The sequence below is a fragment of the Numenius arquata genome, chromosome 3, assembly GCF_964106895.1.
Source record: "Numenius arquata chromosome 3, bNumArq3.hap1.1, whole genome shotgun sequence".
NCBI classification, from domain to species: domain Eukaryota; kingdom Metazoa; phylum Chordata; class Aves; order Charadriiformes; family Scolopacidae; genus Numenius; species Numenius arquata.
The window spans coordinates 53,994,566-54,008,670 of NC_133578.1; the positions used below are offsets into that span (position 1 = coordinate 53,994,566).

Sequence of the window (14,105 nt, forward strand, 5' to 3'; positions counted from 1 at the left end):
GTTGTTTGCTGTCTAGGAGATATGTTGTGAAACTTGATTAAATGACTGCTTTTATTGTAGGCTTTTTTTTTTTTTTAAGTTAAATATTCCTGATACTAACTTCTTATTCTGACATTCTTTCCACTTCACTTCCCCAAAGTTGCATATTTTATTCTGAAAATCACCTTTTACAAATCTATTAAATCTACTTGGTATGAAATATCTGTGTATGCTATTACATTACAACTGCATGTATTCCTTTATTTCAACATTTGGTTGAATGCATATTTGGCAAATACTTAAATCTTCATTTTCTGTACTGGGCTGGGGTAGCAGAGGGGTGACTGCAGACATACGAAGTTGTTAATCTGGTGGTAAATTTAGGTGTACAGCCCTCCATACCCACATTGCCTTTTCTCCTGTGGACTGCTGCTTCTCTGCAAGCTTTAATTTACACAAGAGATTCAAGATAAACTGTGTGCTTTGTTTATCTATAAAAATCTTAAAAACCTGGCCACGGAGGCTGTTGTGATTTATTTTTTTTTAAAATCTGTAACATGGCTGACATGGTGGAATTCTGAATTCCTTCCCAGATGAAGTCAGGGACATCTTGTCCTTACCATCAGTTTTTTTAAGGTATATATTTTCAATATGAGGAGACAAGTGTGGCTGGTGCATTTTGTGACTCATCAGCTCTGAAAACAGTCTAACAGACTCGGGTTTTTTCTGATCCAAAGAGCAGGGCAGGAGAGGCAACATGGTAGGTTTAGACTGGACATTAGGAAGAAATTCTTCACAGTAAGAGTGATCAGACACTGGAACAGGCTGCCCAGGGAGGTGGTTGATTCACCATCCTTGGATGAGTTTAAGAGTCGCTTAGATGTGGTGTTGGGGGATATGGTGTAGGAAGGAACTTTGTAGAGTAGGGTAGATGGTTGGACTCGATGATCCGAGGGGTCTTTTCCAACCTAGATGATTCTATGATTCTATGATTCTATGATTCTATGAAGGCAGAGCCACAACTCAGTTAAGGCCAAACCATGGTTGATGTTTATGATACCAGAGAATGAGGGAATGGGGCTCCGCATTTTCTGCTCCACAGTTTGATGAGATCTCCAAATACCTTTAAGGAAGGAGGCTTTCCTAAAGAGGAATTAAGGTGCATTTTAAAGGCGGACAGTGTCCTCTCTTCCTTTTGAGGGACTTGGAGAACACAGCAACAGGATCAGAGCAGGGCAGGGAGTGGAGGAATGCTCTGCTGAGGGGTCCTTTGCTGTTAACAAGCAAGTAGCGCGTTTCTTTTTTTTTTTCTCATGTAGACATGACGTGTATTGACTTCACAACCATACAGTAACCGATTTTTCGTTAAAGCCCCACGTGCAGAAGAGCATGTTTGTCAGCACTTCTCCTCTGAGCTCTCCCTGATCTGTGCTGCTGGGTGGCAAGGAGGTGGTCCCCAGAGAAACCCTTGCTTTGGCAGCTCTGCCACCTGGCTCGATTGCAGCCCATCGCACCAGGCTCTGAGCTGCGCTTCCCTCTTCTCCCCCCATCTCCCCAGTCAAAAGGCTTAATCTGTGTTATTTTTAGTTGCTGGACTGGACTTGCAAATTATTCACAGCTTTCCCCTCTGCTCTTGTATATACAACTCCTTCCTTGACACTTCCTCTCGGATATTCCATGGCTTTCTTAAAATAAAGCTACCTAAAACCTCTGACATTTCCCACCTCCACTCTTCTGTAAATCTGCCCTTCTTACTCTCTCATAAACTCATCAGCCTTCCTAAAACCAGAAAAAAACCCAATTACTGCAGTGCCCAGCTTGGCTCCTGCCTCTACTTTCTTTTCCCACTTTCCAGCCCTGTCTTGCCTGTTTTCTCTCTTCTTCCTGCGATCCCATGTCTCTTCTCCAGGAAATGACTCTCTCATTCTCTACTCAAGACCTTCGAGACTCACAGGATTACTCGCTTCCCAGCTCTATCTTGTCCAAGGACCTCATCCTCAGTGCTGCAAACAGAAACCCTATCAAGAGAGAAAAATTGGGCAGATTGCATTGAATTAAACTGTTTTAAGAAAAGAAAAGCAGTTCCCTGAGCAAAGAGCCATTTCCCTTGTCAAATTTGAGCTCCACTAGCGAATTACGAATATATCAATATATCGTAGTCAGGGTTTAAGTAATACTAGAAGTATGATTCTATGATTCTCAGTATTATAATGGTTGGACTCTATGATCCTGAGGGTCTTTTCAAACCTAAGTGATTCTGTGCTGTAAAGTTGGAGTTTTAAGGTTTGCTTTGTCTTTTTGAAGCTTGTAACTTTAATAGCCTTAAGATTTTCTCTGTTAAATTGTGTCTTTTCACTCAGAGCAAAAATATGTCTTTTTAAATAAATGTCTAACCAGACAGACACTTTTATGCACAAATAGTGAGACTAGTTGTCTGAATCATGGAGGATTGTATTCTTAATAACAAAATGAAAGCAAAAAGACTGTTGTTTTAGAATAGAAACTTCTTGGTCTCCAGAGGAAAAAATCTGGACAATCTCAATTAATTGCATTATTACTGTAGTTTATTGTTATATGTGTATTCTTTGAAATTAGCCAGAGAAACAGGATGCTAAGGGGAAGAGCTTTTCTTCTAAAACAGGGCTTGTCCATGCTGTAGAATATAGCAATTCGGTAATATTCTCTAAAATACTGGGAATATTGAAATCTTCCTGTCTTCTATTTCAAAAGCTATCAAAACCCTGTCAGAAAAGCAATATAACTGGGTAGCAAATGTTAGGAATTTATGCATATTTAGTTTATTGGGACCTTAGTTTATTGGGACCTCCAGCAGATGCCAAAATTGCAAAGTGTGGGCTCTTACTCTGGAAATACTATGGAAGACTGCAACACCAAAACTGTGTGCAGTCTATTACAAAGAAAGAAAAAGGGCCTAAAAAGTTATTGAGGGTTGGTGAAAGTGACCTTATTTGATAGTTCACTTGAGGTCTAGACTGGAATAGGGAATGTTATAACTAAAAATATCACTGAAATAAAAAATAAGCAGTGTAATGAGAATGCAATGAGAGCTAAAATATGTAACTTGCTATGAAGCCTAGCAGTTTAATTAAACTAGGAAATAAAGCATTTGCTGAGATTCTGGAAATTTCAGAAAATCTCCTGTTTCCCAATCTGCTAATGAGTGAAACAGTTTCCACTTTAGGAGATTGAATCTAAAAGAAAATGAAAAAAACCCTTTGACTATTTGGCTGGATTAAAAAAAATTAACTGAGCATTGCTAGTTTGAAGGGGATTTTAATGATGCATAAAGGGACTGCTAGTGTGATGTATGCAAAACAGAGCGATTAAGAACGACTATTGATACAGCTAATTTGACCCTAAAATATGCACCAGAATTGCTTTTTTTTTTTTTTTTTGGTAGAAGACTGCTAGTAAAGTCACAAGAGACTTCGGAAATTTCCATGAAAACTTAGCAATAAAGAAGACACAGCAGGAGAGAGGCTGGGGAAAGCAGGAGACATAGCATGGAGGAAACTCAAAGACACAGTTTCCTAAGACAGTGTTTTCGGTCAAATTCAGTTGGCATTGCAATAAATTAAAAAGGATGAGGACAAGCTAGTAATAAAGGAAAGTGTAAGTGCCTCATTAAAAAGAAGAGTAGTCCTGTGTTTAAGTTTGTCGATGCTGTGTGTGTTCCAACTTCAAACTCTAAACCTGGAGCTTGTCATCAAAGGAATCCTTTAAAACCAGAATGCCATTACATGGACAAGTCATGGGAGACTGGTGTATTAGGTGTTTATCAGGGCCCTCTATGAATTATTCGTGGAATAATTTCTAAGATAAATTTGTGACACAAAGTATTAAGTGAGAGCAGCGATGTTTCATGGTGTACCTGGGAGAAAATGAATGGTGTCCAGCTGAAACGTTTAGCTCCAAAAAGCAGTGGATGGAACATGGACAATAATCTGCTGCTGTTAAAATCACAGAGTTTCAGCTTGGTAAGGTGATGGTCTTGCTCATGTGATTTCAGCTGGTACGAAACTCATTTCACAAGCGGAATTTCACTATTGTAACGTAGCTGAAGACAGGGAAGTGTTCCACATTATTGATACTACATCAGGGTCTTAACAGATCTTATTTAATATACTGTTTCACTCTTGTTTGCAGAGGACTATGCTGATACTTGAAATGGAAGCAGATTGTATGACTGTTTTTATGATGAATTCTTGTCTTCTTTAGCAAAATGTGGACTACTGGTTTTATTTTTATTTTATGCTGGGGCAGAAGTTTTAGTAATTCCAGGCATTTTATGAGAAGTACTTGCATGATAGAAATATCCCAACTAGTGTCTCACAGTAAATTCCCTATGTCTACCTGAAAAAGGTACGGAGTGCATTAGGAATTTAATGATTGTCAGCAGCGTCATCATGTATCTTACTACTTTTTGTATAAATACCCTTTTAAAGAAATTTCAGGCTACAAGGTAATAATGCAGAAATGTGCAGCTCGTGATGTTAAATGCAGCAGTGGACAAGACTTGAGGATGATATATCTATATGTACCTTTCCCTAGCAGCTCCTGAAGCAAATACATCAGTGGCTTAGGCAGTATTAGAGAGTAAGGGATCCAGTAGTGCAGTTTCTTCTGCTTCGATGCTCAATTCAAGGCTTTGCTGGGCATTTATGCAGGGTCTTGAGAGGGTGAAGCTGGCAAAGCTCTAAGAAACATCATGGTTTTCAGAGTTCCGGAGCACACGCTGGGGGGCTACAGTCATTTTCCCTTTTATTGGGTACAGATGAGCCCCATCTTTGCACTGCTAAGGAGCTTCTCCTCTCTTCAGCTAATGCAACTTCTTACGAATGTTACTAAAAATCAGGAGGGGTGGGGAATAAATACAGCTTTCAGACTGAAGAAAGAAATAGACTTTAGAAATTAAAGCCAAGAAGATAGTGTTTTACCACTGAACACACTATAGATGCAAGTTAAAATACTTTAGCTGTTAATCTACTCACATCCATTTGCAGTGTGCTTATATGCCTCATGTAAGCCGAGCAGCTATTTGTTTTGCTTGTGGGTGATCTCAGTGCCTTGGCTTGCAGGGGAAAAAAACCTTTTTCACAGAGGTGGAATACTTTTTGTATTTTTCAAGAGCTGACAACAACATGATGACTTCTCTTGAAGAGATCTGATTAGCCACCATACACTGTCTTCTTAGAAAATACTTTATCTTTGTACGTAATCCTCCCCATCAGTAAGGATTTATGTTTATAAAGTGGGAAAATATTTACTGAAGGAAATTTAGTATTTAAGCTACTGATCTCTATTTTGATTTTTAAAAAAAAAGACACAATTCAGCTTCTGCCTCCCAGCTTATATGCTATCTTGAGGGTGAACCAGGTTTGTTTTTTTACATTACATGTGACAGATGAGCATAATTTGTCTGTGCTTGTACCAAACCATACACATCAGATACGCTATGTGGGAAAGTCTCAATTCTATCAAGCATGAGCAAGATATGTAGGACATAAAATTCAAGTCTTGTATACCACCCTGGTAAGTATCTTATCACAGGGAGATCATCCACATGTGTAAGAATATGTGTGGATTTAATAAACACTGTCACATCTAGAAAATATCCATTTTAGATTTAAAATGAACGTAAAATGTGCATATATACATATGTATACATGTGTGTGTAACATGTCCATGTTATTTGTTGACAAATATCTTTTACATAACTTATTAAAGAAAAGATTTTGGCAAAATACTTCATTGTAGCTGAGGCTGAAGTCAAACTGATTAGTTAATAAAGCTTAGCTACAAATCTTTTTTACTCAAGCATTTGGTTTTTTGGCTAATCTGGGCTTGCTGCTGACATCTGCAAGTGTGAGCACTCTATGATGATTTAAAAGAAATAGAAAATAGAGTCCCTAAGAGCTGCATCTTAGTATGACTGAAGAGTTTGTGGCACCCAAGGACAATGAAAGGGCTAACAGCCACTCCAGCACAGAGGGAGTACAATACAGCAAGTGTACTCACTGTACTCACTGCACACGTTTCCTTAGTCATAGATTGACCATATCGATTTTTTTATTTCATCCTTTAACTTAGGAGCCCACGTGCCCTATAGTATTTTTTATGCTTGGGATAAACCATAAGAATGTAGAGGTTGATGGGTAAAATGCACCTTTGTGGTAAAATATGACTATGTTTCCCAGTTAAGGGTAAGCTAGAGGGAAAAAAAAACCAACCTACTTCCTTTTCCTAAAACATTGGAGATTTGCAAATTAATCTGTAGCTGGAGAATGCTCTAGAGTTGTTTTGGTTTTGGATTTAGTTATGTGAGCTTAGAAAGAACAATTTATTTGATTGCCAGCTCTCACCTTTTCAATGTTATCTTCCTGTAAACCCTTGCTATTTTCTTTATTGGGAAGCAGCAGTAGGATGGAAATGGGGATTTTGGTGGTTTTGAGCAGGTGCTAAGCTCTGCAACTTTCCTTCGAGTACATAATCTCAGATCCCAGTGACCCAGGAGGACACAGTAGGATCCTTGCACTGATCCATGAACGAATGCCATTATAACCTGCTGCCTTTGCCAAAATGATCTATATAAATGGACTGGGTACCTTCATAATTTCTTTTCTTTTTTTTCTTCTTTTTTTTTTTTTTTTAGACTATGTAATATGTCATTTATATAGATAGAAAGGAAAGAGGTGCTATTTTATTTGTGAAACAGTTTTCCTTCCTTTTAAAATTTGCTACCTACCCCTCTACATGATACACCCATCACAGAACATAGTTTTCTAGTCCAAGTGCTATTTTGTCATGCTTTTCAATACATATTGGGGCTGTGATCTGCAAGACTTCTGATTTTGTAGAGGTGGTACTTTGCTTAGGAGCAAGTAGCTTATAAGAAGCAAGCCAAAATAGTTAAACTTCATGGAAAAAAAAAATGTAACAAGTACAGTACTTCATATTTTTTAATAAAAATGTGCATTGAAAATATTCTTCTCAATTTTACTTGTGAATACTAGATTTGTTTGATGTTCTTTGGTCAGAATAGCTGTGCTTTTTAATAGCAGGTAGATAAATACTTATCGCTTTCATATTCAGGTAATGAGGAAATTAAATTTTCCTCTGTAGACCTTGTTTTGTATTTCAAATAACTGCCTCCATAGCTTACATTTATATATTTAAATTTCTTTTTTTAACTTGCCCATTTGATTTCAATAGAACACACAAGTGAATCTGCTGACAGAAGTCTGTGAGTTCAGAAGAGCCAACACACCGCCTCTGGGACTGGAAAGACTGAAGTTCAGCAGGTCTTTTGTCTTTCCCCAGCTTTAATGGACACATGCAGCGACAGGCTAGGAGGGGACCATAAGAATCTCAAACTTCTTCCCCACAAGTGATCTGAGACCTTCTCAAGCTCCTGCAGAGCAGGAGAGATCAGCAGGAGTGATCAGCCCATCGGAGCCAAGCCTGGTGTTCCTGACCCGAGTCCCCCTTAGGGCAGCAGTGGCATCTTGCCTTTTGCCTGGGAGAAGGCAGGAGATGCTGCTCCCCTGTCTCAAGCATCTCCTACCAAAGCTGGTTTCACAGCCTCGGTGTGGTGGGCTGGAGGCTGGGCTCCAGTGCTTTGTATTTTGTGATATGATGAGCACATCTCTATTTTCCACTTAAACTGTGGTGCCATTGGAACCGTGCTACAGAACCGGCTGCTCTATGCTTCATGCCCACACCTTCTCGTCTTTAGAGCTGCCTCTTCTAACCAAGCTGCTGACACATCTGTGCTTATTTTGGGTCTAAAATCTTTCTAACTTCAGCCTGATAGCTATTTTATTATCCTAATTTTACCTCATTGGCCATCTGGCTGATTTAGGAGGAGAGCAGGGAATCCACTGGGATGTGTGCGGGAGGGTTGTCTTTAAAACAATGAGGTTTGATGGCTTTTCTGTTTACAGTCAGCAGATCAACATTTAGAAAATACACCTTTAAACCACTTGTTTGCACTTTATTCATTATGAAATATTGGAAAATCCAGGGTGTTTTTTTTCAGATTTTGAGTATTGTATCCTTCTATCCTCTGCCTTCAGTTATGAGGATTGCTAGTGTGCAGTTTCAAGAAATCTTCAGTTGATTTTCATTGTGTTGAGAGAAAAAAAAATAATGAAGGTCAGGTCTATTTGTAAACTTCTTCCATTTCAGCTAGGAAATGAAATAAGTTTTGACAGTGATACTGATATTATTTCTCCTCAGCACAGAAGTGTGTGTGGTAATTTATGCTTTATCGCTTGTGATAGTCTTCTCACTTGTTTTTCTTTTCTTTCTTTTTTAAATAGTTTTGGGGGCTGTATTTTTGCTCGAACATAATTAGCATTACACTGCACAGAGAACACAATTCTTGATCTGTTTGCTCTTCCGTGCTGTCAGGTTTGATGTTCAAATGTATTGGTTTATGAATAGAATCAATTGAATAAACAAAGGGCAACAACTTCTATCTGTTCAGCTCTGCCATGACAGAGACGGTTTCAAAATTTATCTGGGAACTTATCTTTCTTACTGAGCTACCACAGCAAAATAGAAAATGCCCTTGTGTTTGCCTTGTTTTAAAAAGCCGTGCATACATTCAGCAGCCGATTGTATTTCAGATTCCAAAGTACTGATTGTTGCTTTTCATTTCTCTGATAAAAAGCAAAATAATATTACAGAGCCCCTCAGTTCTTGAAATGAGTAAACATTTCTCATATAAATCCAGCAACTCATTTGCAATTAATTATAGTAAAATAACCATGACAAAGCAGTGGTAATTCTCATGAAAATTTTATTTGGATCTGCTGAAAGCGGATGCGCATCACTTACTGCAGACCACCACAACGACAGCAGCGTATGTCTCAGAAATCTATCAAGGTAGTTATTTTATTAGTTATTATGGTTTTCAGACACCTACAGTATGTCCCCAAAGTGTCCTTCTCTTGTGCTACTGCATCTGGTAGCTGCACCACAGCAGCCCACTCCTTCCTGGCGTGGGCTCTCTCCCCCACCTCAGTCCTTCTCCACAAACAAGCCAAAAATCTTCTCGACGTCAAAACCCACACTTGAAATAGGTTGCGTTTGGTGAATGTGGAGATGACTGAATGGAAACCCAGGCTTTTCATCCATTGGAAGGTGGAGACCCAGGCAAAAAAATGCTCAAATATATGGATATTTAGTACTAAATCCAGTATTTAAAATTGTGTTTTAGGACTTCGCCCAAAAAGGACTCTGCGCTTGGTGCTATGGACGGCAGAAGAGCAAGGAGGAATAGGCGCCGAGCAATACTATCAGTTGCATAAGGTAAATGATGTCTTTGGATGATTTGCCTGACAGCAGTTTTCTCCCTGATACGTGACTTGCATATTATTTTTGTCAAAATGTTCATCTTAATATCTAGCCGACAATAGTGATTCCAGTTCTGCCTGCAATTATATTTTCTGGTTTTAATCATAAATGTAAACTTCATTTGACATTTAACAGAAAGTGATGCGACCACACATATACATGTTCTGCTTGACCTAAGATACCTGTCACAAAACTGTTCTGAAACAGATATTTCATTATGGTATCTGCCATAGCTTTCAAACATAGCTAACTTTCTGAGAATGAATGACAAATGGTCCACATGTGTTGGCAATATAAATAAATTTTGTTTGCCTGATATGTTTCTGCTTCATTGCATTTTCCCATAATATTTTCCAATGTAAAACATAAAATAATACAAAGAAAAATCTTTGCTATCTTATCTTAATAGTATGTAATCTAAAATACACTTTGCCAATCATTATTTTGATAGGATCTGGAACATTTTAAATGGTTGATCTCTGATGATGCAAGGAACACACAAACTCTATGACTGGTTATCAGGATAAAAATATTATGTATTGTCACATCTGTCTCTCCTGCCAAGAACTGCCTTTTCAAAGTACATCAAGACATAAAGGGAACTTGCATAAAACTATTTTTTTGGAGATAAGTCTTTGGAATATGTGTGGTTTTGTTTGGTTTGTTTTTTTTTTTTCCCCAGAAAAACTGTACTGTACCTGTATAACTAAGCTAAACTAGTTATCTTTTATGCTTTTTCCTAATTCGGTATTCTTGCTCTCAGCAATGGTTAATATATCCAAGGCAGAGACAAGATGAATGTGAAAGTGTTTAGGAAGTCACCTGCTGTACCATAGTATGAAAACAGACTTACAATCAGTTCCTAAGAGTATGTTTTTAATGGTAAGCAACCTATCAGGACAAATAAATGGAAATTTCAGTTTGAATCAAATTCATTGTCATGCACAAAACTAAATCAATCTGTATCTGCAATAGAGTTGTCAGAGATGGCATTACAGCGGTTATGCTTTTCTGGCTAATTGATGAGCAGTCAATTATTTCCCACTAACTTGTTTAACATTTACTAAGAAGTGTATTTAACTACCCATATATAATGTAGTTCCTCCTTATATAATTTGGAAAATTATAGGGATAGCTCAGCTCTGTCATTTGGAAGAGGTACCTAAGAGCTTGCTTTCTCAGCTTCAGGGAGGTGACAGGTTGCAATTTAGTATGTATTAAGGGCTCTGGATTTACCACTGGTACTCTGGTGTTCAGCAGCGTTAAACTAGAATGAAATTTTCTGGAATATGTAGCACAGGAAAGAGGTGCTTCTCATGTGCAGAAGTGCATTTTGGAGGAGCTGGGGGGATGCTCTGAGCCTAGTGCGCACCGCTCATGAGAAATGTATCATCACCTCTGTAGATTTCCATGTTGGAAAATAAGCTCCGTGCTATGGTGGTGGTGTCAGCAACACATGGAACTGTCTCATGCACGTCTCATCTTCTGCCAAAATGTCTGCATTTCACTGTTGTCTCTAGGATTTCTATTCAGAAGTAATATCAAAAAGCAGGCTTAAGGATCAAAAAGGGAAATATAAAGCAGGCCGGGTGTTGTTTGAAAGATATTTGGTGACTTTGCTTTTAAAAAAAATTGAAACAAAGTTGTGTCTCAATTTTTGCTCTGCTGATGCGATTCCATCTGGATGTTGTGTTCTGCAAAGAAAGCCCAGTCTAACTTAACAAGAATTTGTAATTTACATGGCGAATTTAAGCAGAAATTACATCCGTCTGTTGTTTGTTGTTCTTGTTTCCCTCCTACCATGCGATCTGGCATAATTATAAATTGATACGACTATAGGACATCACATTACTCATAATAACAAAATAAAGCAGATTAATACTGTACATTATATTTAGCATGAAAAATAACTTAACCTTTTAATGATTTACTTGCACAAATTTCTGGCAATTAGGATAGTACGGCACAAACATTGCTTGCTGATGGTAATGAGTACAAGTTAACTAAGAGTGGTATTTAAAGATGCCTTGTTAAATGAAAGATGGCCTGTATGACTCATCTACATAGCTGGGCTTATTATGACTTTAGTTTGCTACAAACAAGTAGAAATATGAATGCAGTAATTCAGCACAGACAGACATGGATTTAGTTGACATTGTAAATTACCTCCTCATGTCAGTGGAAATGTGGCAAGGGAGAAGAAATGAAGACAATATAGTACTGGACAAGTACAAATACTCTAACTTTTGTAGCTTATTTATTATTTCTTTCAATTTAATTTCAGGTCTTTCTTCCTCATCCATCATTGTAGGTTGCCACTGCTAGAAAGTGGATAAGTTACTGCAGAAATAAGTGAGATTGCAGCAGCATAGTGGTTTTACTATGACACCAATAATTAACTCGTATCCCTGTGTAATAGCATTATTTATATCACTCAAGTATTTCTGTAGAGCCTAGTGTTATAGTTCCTGATTATTAAAACTAGTGGTAGGATATGTTGGCTCTTCAGAGCTTTGTGAGAATGTAAGGTCTACCATATTGGGTTGACCAAAAGCTCAGCCTAGTGCTGTCTCCAGTTTTTGATTGCATCCAGTAAATAGATGCTTAGGAAAAAGACTGCCCAGCTGCAGTCAGAATAAACTCAGACATAGATTACTCATGCAACTGTGCTTTTATTTTATCACATATTTTTCTGGAGAGCTTAGAATCATAGAATTGCCTATGTTGGAAGGGACCTTTCAGATCATCTGGTCCAACCATCAACCTGACATTAACAAAACCCATCATCCGTTGTTTCCTTTGTATGGTTTTTCTAAGACATTTCCAAGAGTTGAAAGCCAAGTATTGTCCAGCAGTTTCAGTGCCTCCATTAGTGCAGGGATACCTGTCACCCACCCACTAGTACATCGCAGAGCACCTGCTGAGTTTTGATCATGGGGCAGAAGCCTCCCAGGGGAATCACCAGGATCTTTGCTCCCCAAGGAGTTACCTGCTGAAGTGCTCACTGCTTTTACCTGTTAGCCAATAATCAGATTTAATCCCAGACTGGAAAAAAAAAAAAAAAAAAAAACACCTGATTTTTTCCTTTATAGTAAAGACTCGTCATGAAGGGTAATGAAATTAAAGGATCTAAGTGTAAAACAGGCTCCGGGTCTTGGGGTTCAACATTACATCTGAAGTCTTTGCCCAGTGCTTAGTGTTCTGTGACCCAGTTGCTGAGTAGAGCTCTTACATACAGACAATACAGTAAATAACTTCAAAAATGTGAAACATTGCAACTGCTTCTTTTCTTTCCAAGTTGAATGGAAGGAGCAGGGGGAACACAGTTTATTAATTCTGGACTACCTCGTGTTGCAGCTATTTGGTACATTCAGGTTCTCATACAACATCTGAACCTGAGTGCTTTCCAGTAAGGTTTTTAAGTTTTTTGTATGTTTACTCTTATACTATGGGAGAAAGAAGTATATGTAATGAAGTGGCTGTCCTCCTTTCGTTGCTTTGGACTAGTGTCTGTGAAAGATCTGTGTACCATGAAGACAAGGTTACAGTTATTTACCGAACTGAATTAAGGGACTATGAATGGCTGATAATATTTATTTTGGAATATAAGTATTGCATACAAGCTCCTGGGAAAGCAAATACATTTTGTAATTAAAAGACTAAGAGATCCTAGGCCACATTTGGATTTACTTTAGTAACTCTGTTGTGATCATTGAAGGCATTAATGTGTTAGGAATTGAATTCAAACCACATTAGAGAAAGCATTCTTAAAATATTTCTGCATGCTTTTATTCATATCTTAATGATGTTTACAGTACTCACCTAAATTTCTGGTTCAAATGCCATACACTGTTTTAACTTTTTAGGAAAGGTTTAACTTTATGAAAAATATCGATCATCAGTATGTACTATGGTTTGCTTTCTGTGTTTATTACCAAGAAGATTTGATGTTTTGCCCAAACTGGGTCTGCATGAAAACAGGTCTTCCTTAAATGCTGGTATCTCGTTGTTGCTAATTTAAGTACTCTTTGTTAATGCTCACATGAGGTTTCTACTGTGATTTGCTAATGAGTTACTTTCTCTAAGAAGCAAATATCCAAAAAAAATCATGTCACTTTCAGGTGAAATTATTCTTCCCGGGAAAATACTGGTTCCTCAAAACCATAGTTTTCATAAAACTCATGTATTTCAACATTCTGTTTTATTTCCCAAGGTACCAAGTACACTGGTGAAACGTGAGACATGGGTTTGTGTCTTGTTTGAACCAAACACATCTTTGTGTGTAAAGTAAAAGGACTTTAATGTGGGTTCTTTTATCCAGGAAAATATGTCGACCATTTGCCTATTGACTGTTCTTAGGAGATATTCTCTGTAATCAAAAGGACTGTAAAATTACTGCTTGTTGTTTTCACCACTGCTGTCCTGTTGATTACTTTCATTGAGAAATGAAAGAAATGCGTAAAAAGAGAAACGTTCAGTTACAAAACTACAAAAAGAGAATAATTGCACTGTATTCTCCAGAATCACAGTTAACAACCAGAAGCATCCTTGATTGTATTAAGCACAGTAAAGCAAGCATCATTATACAATTATATTTTACACCACTTCTAGGTCAGTAGGAATTCATAATTCTTAATATTGAAGTGTCACAGTCCTACTGAAAGCTGCAGATGAAACTAGATTTTACTAAAACGCAAAGACCATTTGATTCTTTGCCCTGCCTGAAACCAGAAGGGAAGACCAGA

At 37.8% G+C, this 14,105-nt stretch overlaps 1 protein-coding gene across 1 annotated transcript in view; it reads left to right on the top strand.

The window, feature by feature from the left end:
* CPQ (carboxypeptidase Q) overlaps positions 1-14,105 on the top strand; it is a 137,104-nt gene that overhangs the window by 83,989 nt on the left and 39,010 nt on the right. The window contains exon 5 of the mRNA XM_074145630.1: positions 9,224-9,315. Coding sequence (XP_074001731.1) covers positions 9,224-9,315 — 92 coding nt within the window. The remainder of the gene's footprint in view (positions 1-9,223; positions 9,316-14,105) is intronic.